This window comes from Myxocyprinus asiaticus, chromosome 9 (genome assembly GCF_019703515.2).
Source record: "Myxocyprinus asiaticus isolate MX2 ecotype Aquarium Trade chromosome 9, UBuf_Myxa_2, whole genome shotgun sequence".
In the NCBI taxonomy this organism is placed as follows: domain Eukaryota; kingdom Metazoa; phylum Chordata; class Actinopteri; order Cypriniformes; family Catostomidae; genus Myxocyprinus; species Myxocyprinus asiaticus.
The window spans coordinates 15799975-15809694 of NC_059352.1; the positions used below are offsets into that span (position 1 = coordinate 15799975).

A 9720-nucleotide genomic window follows, 5' to 3' on the forward strand; every position below is an offset into this window, starting at 1 on the left:
GTTAAGATGGAATCACATTAATACTGAATTGTGTCAACATATTTATAATGTACAGTCTATTTTATATACAGCTACTGTCATCATCCACCAAATTTAGCTAACAGCTATTGATAAAGTTAGCTAGCTAGCTAACGCCGACATACGCTAACGTATAAATGCAGTCAATGTGTTATGCAAAGAAAAGTGATTACTTCAAACTACAGTCTGGCATAGACAGACCTATATCCACACATTGTTTTAGCCCTGTTCCAGCACTGGAGAGTCAAATATTATATACAGTCTCAAAGTTTGTAGTAAAACAATCATAACTGTGTAATTTTAATTATGCTACCTCATCTGTCAGCATGATGTTGGTGAATCACGTTGTCTCTTTGTACTTTACGTCATTGTTTTGGTCGATGCTGGTGTCACTATGGAGTATGTGCACGAGCAAAATGTAGCTGTCTGCAGTTCACTTAAAGGCCACAGGTGTCATTAATAACAAGGGTTTCTGAATCTTACATACTGCACCTTTAAGGTTAAACCATTTGTGAAGTATATTTTCAAATTCCTTCATTATATTCTTCACCACCTGTTTTTCTGTTGGGTGCAGCTGTTTCTTGTCTCTATAATAAGTAATATAATATTAAGTAGTATTGCAATATTGTTCTCTGTTTTATTTATTTATTTATTTATTTTGTGAGCCTTGACCTATGAAGTTAACAATAGCACTGAGCCAGGAACTGGTTGGCAAACTTTTTGTCTTTGCATTGTCTTAATAAAGGATCTGAAATGTGGGATGCATAAATGTGTTTTTGTGCTAGTTTTAAACACTGGGCAAAGTTTATGAGATGCACCTGACTGCAGTGTAACTTAGTTACTCAGTAGCTTATGATGAGTGTGCTTTAAGTTTCCTTGTTCACGTGTTATATAAGTATACACATATGCAATAAACTCACACATATTTAATATATCTTAGAATGAGGACACAAATTTAAACTATATATTGGATAAAATTTCACATACAAGCAGGACCACTGTGACCTTTGACTTGAAGGATATCCTGTCTCCACAAGAATGTACTTACAAGCATTTTGTGAGCTATTGAATCAACTAGAGAGAGAGAGAGAGAGAGAGGAAGGGAAGTATGGCGTGGGAGGGGGGATAGGAAGAGGTGCAGAAGAGAAGGGACAGTAAAGGTTCATTTAAGTGACAATTTTCAAAATCAGATTGTTCTCCACTCTTTCTGATTGTTCACTTGGCTCTATATTTTTCCTCTCCCTTTTGAATGAAAGATTACACCAAAGTGGGAAACCTGTTGAATGCCAGGGAGATGGTAAGTAACCATTTCTGGTTGTGATTATCACATGATCATATAACATGCCATTCAGCCAATCCTACTGTCTGTATTTAGGATGTCGTGTTTAAAGCAGAATAAAAACAAAATATATTATTTTATTAATGAAATTACAGACTGTATTGGATAATGTTATTGCCACAAGAGGTTTGAGTCCTTTTGAGTTTCTTTAAAAGAGAGTTTACCCAAACATTCTGCTGTCATTTGATCACCCTCATGTTATTTAAAACCAAAATGACTTTCTTCCATAGTTGTCCAAAGGTAGATGTTTTTTTTTTCTTTTCTTTTAAATGCAATGAGAGTGAATGGTGACTAAGGCTTTCATTCTGCTTAACATTTCTTTTTTTGTGTTCCACTGAAAAAAGTAAATGAGTAAATTATGCTAGAAATGTAATTTTTGGGTGAACTATCCCTTTAACTGGAAAATTGTGTGTTGTCTCATTTATTGTAATTGCTTGATTAAAAACAATCTACTGCTTAAAGGAATATTCCTGGTTCAATACAAGTTACACCATAAAAATTCATTTTGACTCGCCCCTCTTTTTCTTTTTTTTTCTTTAAAAAAAAAAAAAAAAAGAAGCTCAAATCTGGGTTCCAGTGAGGTACAATGAATGGGGCCAATCACTATTCAATCACTATACTCACTATTTCAAAAATATAGCTACCAGACATTAACACTATGAGTGTTAACATGATTTTAGTGTGATAAAATTGCCTACAAACTTTTTTGTAAATTTATAGCCAATTTTACAACTTCGCTGCCATGACGATGTAATGTTAACAAACCCTAAAACGACTGTAAAAATGAAGATTTAAACAACTTTACATCTCAAAAAAGAAAAAAAATTTAACCGAAGAATTAATGTAAGCGCTTTTATAAAATTATAAGCTTCACATGTCTGCCTTAAAAGGTGCAATCTGTAACTTTTGTCTTTGTGTCATCTTGGACTTACACTGACACCTAGCGGCTTGGATGCAGCATCACTTAAAATCAATAGTTTTCAGTTTCAGATGCCATTGTAGAAATTCACTATTCACAGTCAGCCATAATTACTTTAATCTGTGAGTGAAAGTGTCAAATAACAGGACAGTTACTGAGATTAAGTAGTATTTGGCTGGACATGTGATTCTAACATGGCATCCCCCATGTGCAGACCCTCTCCATGTAGAATAAAACAGCTTTTATAATGTTACTGATATGACTGGAGTCATCATCTCATGTGAGTGGTCATGATTTCTTACATATATTGCAAAATTACAATTCATGTCTTTAGGAGTTAAACTTTTTAACGAGGAAAATAATTACAGAGTGCACCTTTAAACCTTCAAAAAATTGGCCCCATTCACTTCCACTCTTCCAGTGCTTCACTGTAACCTCGATATTTGCTTTTTTTTTTTTTTTTTTTTTTAAATAAAAGGAGGGACAAGTCCAAATTAGTATTTGTAATAATCAACATTATGCCACAAATGCTGTCAATTGAGCTTAACTTGTATTGAACCCGGAATATTCCTTTAAACTTCACACATTTTCTTCATACAGTGTAAATTTGTGTTTGTGTGTGTGTGTTTTAGGAGGGTTCAAGTGTAGAAGCAGCATTAAGTGTAAGTGCGAGCAGTATCAGAATCACTGATGTGACACAGGATGGAGATACTCTGACTTTCGCCATCACATCCCAAAAAGTGAGATACTCATAGCTTTACTCTTAGTCCTCAAAATGTATAAAATGTGTTTTTATTTGCATTTTGGAAACCTCTGTGTAAATTTTTTCCCCAGTTGAACATCAGTGCTGGGGTGTGTGTTTTTCGTACATATGAGGACTTTGATTGGCTACAGCAAAGTCTTTTCCTGCAAGAAAATGTTCCTGGAATTCAGGGAATCATAGTGAGTCGCATCTCTAAACTCACAATTAGGCCAACCCTGTAGTCCCAATCATCAAATATTGATATGTCTGCTTTAAGCATATTATTTTTTCATTGGAAGGACTTACATGAATTGATGTTTTTCTGCCCACAGTTTCCTCCTTTACCCTCTAAAGCACTGCCATCTCAGTTAAACATGCAGACCAAAGCACTCAAACAACTTGGTATGTATAGTTTTTACATGTAAGTGAAGTCAAAATGGTCAATTTTACAAATTTACACACACATTTTTAAAATTCAAAGTTGTTTTGTAACAAAGTTAACTAGTGCCAGTTTAACCATGCATGTGGGTCACAGGGTTCTTGGCTCTTGGACAAGATTGGCAGAGTTATTGTAAGGCGATGGAGATTTATCTCCAGCAGGTGGCGACACACCCAACTCTCTGCAAGTGTAAAGCACTGGACAGCTTTCTCATTAATTTAGAGGTGACTTATAAATTCACTGGCTTTGAAAGGAATGTTAGCGTACTGCTTATTGCTCTGTATATAATGTAAAATGTTTGTAAAAATAGTATGTCAAACAGTATGCCCACATAGCACACATACATCTCCGAGATGTCTGTTTTAAATCTTTTCATCTGGAAAACATCACAATCTAATTAACATCTGCTAAACATCTTAAAAAGATCAGATTTGCAAACATTCTAAATCATAAACTTCTCAAAGACATCTTCTGAATGTCTTATTGACATCCGAGAGGAAACGTCTTACAGACGTATTGCAGATGAGCAAACAACATAATAAAAAATGCGTCTTCCAGATGTAAACACACATAAACGGTGCAGTATTCAACGATAGAAGTTTCAAACATCAGTACACTAGGTTGGTGTCACATAAGGTCATTATGTTGCATGTTTACTTCAGTGAATGGTGACTGTTATCATCTCAAACATAAAAATGTTTTTTGTTTTTAGTCATCTTGATGCCATGAGACTATCTCACTGTTGTCATGTGCTTATTGACTAGTCTCCAGGAAAACAGCGAGGCAAGAAAGGAATCTTAAATCGCCTCAGTCAGGCTGTGGAGGAGATGAGGAAGGAAAGTCATAAGGTATCCGAGTGTGTTGTGTTTATGAGCATATTTGTTTGTGTGATTTATTTTGACCTGAGGGTAAGTCTTTTGTAACAACACTGTGTAGTGATGTGAAAAAAATTACTATATAAATTATGATTAATATCATCCAAAGTTTAATATTTCTAGGATGTGGATGACTTCTTCCAGAATGAAAGACGCAAAAACACAAATCTTGCAACTCTTTCAAAGGTTGCCACAGAGGTACACTATTCAAGTAATTTCATTTATCAGCCTCTGTCTATAGCCAATGGATTGCAAATCATTTCAGTGATGTGAAATATTGTGTTTTCTGCCCTCACCAGAAATTACTTGATGTTGTAATGACAGAGCAAAGTAAGTCATTGCATTTAACTTAACATGCATGATCAATTGCTTGGAATTGTACATTACTTAGAATATATGTATAACTTAAAGGTGCACTCAGTAATTTGTTTCCTCATTTAAAACGTTTTACTTCTAAAGAAATTAATAGTAATTTCAAAACATGTGTACTAAATCATGACCACTAATGTGAGATGAAGATTTCAGTCATATCAGTAACCTTATAAAAGCTCTTTTATTCTACATGGGGCAGCCATGTTAGCATCACACGACCAGGCGAATACTACTCGCTTAATCTCAGTAACTGCCCTGTTAATGGACACTTTCATTCACATATTAAATTAATCCTGGCTTACTGTGCATAGTGAATTTCTACACTGGCATTGGTGACTGAAAACTACTGTGTTTGAATAATGCAGCATCCAGGCCACTAGGTGTCAGAGTAAGCCAATGTAAGCCACTTCGACATACTTCAAAAAATGAATGAGTGCGCCTTTAAAATTATAATAGGCCACTATAGTGAGCTGTTCAGCTTGTAGTCCAAAAACCCAGAAGAGAATTCACCATGGGTTCCTTTGGAATTTTCCTATGGGTTTTTCTAATAGAGTTTTTGAATAAATGAGTAAAATAAGGTCTGTGGTGAACAGTACTTGACGATATGTGAATGTTTTGTTCTACAACATAAATTACACAGTCATACCTTAAACATGAATTTTGCAGCCATATTGAATAGCATATATATATATATATATATATATATATATATATATATATATATTTTAAAACACACGGCTGCTTCAAAATTTACGTTTAAGGTATGACTGTGTGTAATTTATGTTGTAGAACAAAACATCCATGTATCGTCAAATAATGTTTGTCACAGACTTTATTTTCCACAAGTTCAAAAACCCTATTATAAAAACCTATAGGAAAACCCAGAGGGAACCCACGGTGAATTAGACTTCTGGGTTCACTACAAATTGACGTCATGGCTGAACAGCTCTATTACTCAGAAATAGGTTTACATGTATATTTGTGTGTGTGCATGTGTGTTTTTCAGAGCTTGCGCTGGCCTGTGGACATTTCTCCACATCTCTTCATCTTTGTGTGAATCAGGACAATGCAGTTGCTGTTGCTTTCTCCAAGTTAGAATTTACTTAATAAAATTAACTGTTAATATTGTGTCTGCATACATATGTGTATACATGTACTATGGAGAGAGTGTGTGAGAGACATGTACAGTATGTCTTTGTATGTCACTGTGTATGTGTGTGTGAGAGTCTCTGTCTTGAGAGCTGTAGTTTATTCATTTATGTTGGCTTTGTTTTTTCAATAGGGTTTGTTTGAAGCTGTCTGATGTTATTGAGGCAGTGAAGGTAAGGTCACTGTAATGAAAATACCTTAAACTTTAAAGGATGTCTAGCCATCCCTGTATTTGTATAATCAATGTTCAAAATTTGAGTGATATTTATTTTGGTTTTGTATATAAAGCGAAACTTCGAGAAAGTCGCCAATAACAACCTCTCCACCCTTGGTTTGGGACTGGACCTGGAGTCTCGCTACCAAGAAGCAGAGAAAGTATGCAAATTTAATGCCATTTTTCATTGTCGCTTGCTTTGTGCATCCACTTATATGTACTAATAACTGTTTATGAACTTTTTGTGTATTAAAGCCAGTGCCTGGAAAGATTTATTATAAAAAAATTTTTACGCTGTAATAAATTCAGGTTTTTATAAAATGTAATGAAATTTGATGCCAGACACATTACTTTAATAGTAATTGTCTATTTCTACATGTGTTGTTACAGGAGATGCTCTTCAGAAGAACATGTAAACTGATAGAGCTGGAAACTGTTAAGAGGAATGCAGAAAAAGCCAAGCCCCCTAAGAGAGAAGTAGTAAGTTTATTTGTTCCTCATTCGTTCCTTTCTTCCTCTGTCCATATGCACACACGTTCACACAGCATTGTACACATTAAGTAATAAATTCAGTGGTTCTGGATAACCATGTGGAAGCGGACCTGACAAGACTTTTAAAAAATGTTTTACTTCACACAACCTAAAAATGTGCTTCATGCTATAAAATAACTGGTTTAATTGTTTTTGAAGTTACAAATATTATTTAACATCATTGAATTAACCTGAATACATCAGGTCACACAAACATAACTCATTTTAAGGGTTGGAAAAGGAAGCTCCTTAAAGGGAACTTAAAATTCTATGGTCATTTACTCACCTTTATGCCATCCTAGATGTGTATGACATTCTATCTTTTGCAGAACACAAACAAAGATTTTTAGAAGAATATCTCAGCTCTGTTGGTCCATACAATGCAAGTGAATGGTGGCCAGAACTTTGAAGCTCCAAAAATCACATAAAGGCAGCATAAAATTAATCCATAAGACTCCAGTTGTTAAATCTGTCTTCAGAATCAGTATGACAAGTTTGGTGAGAAACAGATAAATATTTAAGACCTACAGTATTGTAGTAATGTTTACTACAAATCTCTGTTCACTTTCACAATCTTTTGCATTTGTGAAAGTGAAAGTGGAGATTTATAGTAAAAAAAAAAAGGTCTAAAATATTGATCTGTTTCTTAACCACACCTATCATATCGCCCCTGAAGACATAGATTTAACCACTGGAGTTTTATGGATTACTTTTATGCTTTCTTTATATGCTTTTTTGGAGCTATGAAGGTCTGATCACCATTCACTTGCATTGTATATAGATCTACAGAGCTGAGATATTCTTCTAAAAATCTTCATTTGTGTTCAGCTGAAGAAAGAACATCATAAACATCTGGGATGGCATGAAGGTGAGTAAATGATGACAGATTTTTCATTTTTGGGTGAACTATTAAGGTAACAATTGCAGGTTACCACTTTTTACAGTGCAAAATACTGGAACTTTATTCCAGATTCAGATCTGGAGTTCCTGGGTGAGGCTGTACGCAGCACAAATTAAGCACTGAAAAACATCCTGAAGTAATTATGTGTAATACTGTAGATGGAGGAGATTCAGAAAGCTTCTGAGAAAGAGTTCAATCTCATCTCATCTGTGTCTAAACAGGAGGTAAATACTTTCACTGCAACTGATATTTAGAGCCAAACGTATTACCATTATAGTTGTATAATGTTATGGTAGAATGTGGAAATTCAAGTTCTTTTGGACTCTTTAGGTTTGTTTAACAACAGTAACTACTGATTACTACAGTTATAGAGGAAATGGGACTAATTGTTGTATTAATTTATGGCAGATTGAGCGTTTCCATAACTCCAGAGTGCTTGTGCTGAGGAACTTCCTGATTGAATGGTGTGAACAACAGCTCAACACAGCAAAGGAGTGCGCTGAACTCTACTCTCAGCATTTGGAAGCTTGCAGAAACCTGTATTCAGAATGAACTAAATATGAACCTGTAGGGGTTACGCTCATAAAACTATTGCTGGTAATGTAATCAAATTGTTCCAAGATTGTTGGAAGGCAAAAATTATTCTCATATCATTTTATTCACGAAACCTCTTTAATCTGACTGGACTGAAAATATGCTACATTAATAATTTCATGCCATCTTTTCAGTTTGATAGACTTAAACATTGAAAATTGATCTAACTTGAATTCCAATATCACCCCCAGGTCCACAATTTACAATCTGCAGGCCATGTAGTTAAACTGTAAGTTCAGATGTGAACTTTGTACTGTGTTAGCTTGCCATAAAGCAATAAAACTGATGAATGTTGCTAAGGTTTACATATTTGATGTTTATCTACTTTTTATTGTAGAAAGAGTGTGTATGTTTTGTAATCAACTAATTTTATTCTGAAAAAGTTACAAAGTGTCACAAACATGAATAATTACTGAAATGTTTGAAAATTTGAACATGTAGCTTGTAGTCAGAAACAAGTTAAACAATTAAGGGGTGAGGCTGACATAATTTAATAATGGCTGATGGCGAATGCTCTATCCAGTATTCTTTATGAATAACCCAAAGTCTAAGATTGAAATATGTGCATCTTAGACCATATGTTTAGTTCCTTGACAGATGTTTTGAGTGATAGATGGTTGACTGTTGGTTTATGGTTGACAGATGTTTTGAGTAAATATATAAAATTCAGTTGGTCTGTCAAGTGAAATGTTTAAAAGGGCTGTGTATTTTCGTGAGTGTGGATAAGTCGCCAGATACAGAAGATTCTGATTACTCATTTTCCTCAGAATACAGTGACAGCGATTCGAGTTATACGGACTCTGAAGATGATGACTATGATCAAGCTTTGGAAACGTCTGTCTCAAAGTATGTCACGGTGTGTAGCAGAGAGGTAGGATCCAAATGCAGAGTATTAAAAAAAAAAAAAAAAAAAAAAACTATTTTTATTAATAAACGAAATCCCATGAGAGGGAAAACAACATAAACAACACTGTAGGGGAAAAATGCAATCAAGAGCTGGGGCAGAGGGTAACAGGACTATGGGATCAAAATCCCATCAAAAGTATTGCGGTAACAGATCCAAAAATAATAAGCATGAATCAAAATAATAAAAGGCAGATCAAAAAATAAGTGCAAAAATAAATAAAGCACAGATCAAAATAATTAGTGCAGATCAAAAAAATAACAAGCATTAATCAAAAATATATAAACACATTGAAAAAATGCTGCAAAAACAAAACAAAACAAAAAAACAGAAAAATTGAAGCAGTCGTCAGAATTGCAAACAAAATCATGTTTTCCTTGGTTATATTACGGTTTTTTGTGCTCTGACAATTTTGCTCATATTTAAAAAATGTTGTACGCTTACGCTGTATTTTTCTTTGCTTTTGTTTCCAAGTTCTGCGCTTGGTTTTCCAAACTTGTGAGTAGAGTTTCATGTAAATCAGGGGGCGTTTTGAATCCCCATTGGTCCACTAGTTCTTGATCAACAGCTCCTCCTTTAGCCAATCATTTGAAGAGGGGAGGTGACGTCATTCCAATGCGACTCTGACGGCTGTTGCTGCTCAATCGCACAATGGTAGGTGAAGATGGATAATGCCTCCTACACACTACACGATTTTCAAAGATGTCGGATTGTGGTACCGTT

General features: G+C 34.7%; 1 protein-coding gene across 2 annotated transcripts; it reads left to right on the top strand.

The window, feature by feature from the left end:
- Window positions 1–1129: 1129 nt before the first annotated feature.
- On the top strand, window positions 1130–8388 carry si:dkey-28n18.9 (sorting nexin-5). 2 transcript variants are annotated; one of them, XM_051706796.1, is made up of 14 exons: window positions 1135–1315; window positions 2909–3016; window positions 3111–3218; window positions 3351–3420; window positions 3554–3681; window positions 4222–4305; window positions 4456–4530; window positions 4632–4662; window positions 5711–5795; window positions 5987–6026; window positions 6142–6228; window positions 6458–6547; window positions 7658–7723; window positions 7908–8388. In XM_051706796.1, the coding sequence occupies exons 1-14, from the start codon at window positions 1268–1270 to the stop codon at window positions 8049–8051; spliced, it is 1164 nt and encodes a 387-aa protein (XP_051562756.1). In that variant the 5' UTR covers window positions 1135–1267; the 3' UTR covers window positions 8052–8388. The 2 variants fall into 2 exon arrangements, with proteins under 2 accessions (XP_051562757.1, XP_051562756.1); XM_051706797.1 differs by lacking the exon at window positions 7908–8388 and having other exon boundaries at window positions 1130–1315; window positions 7569–7708.
- The last annotated feature ends 1332 nt before the right edge of the window (window positions 8389–9720 follow it).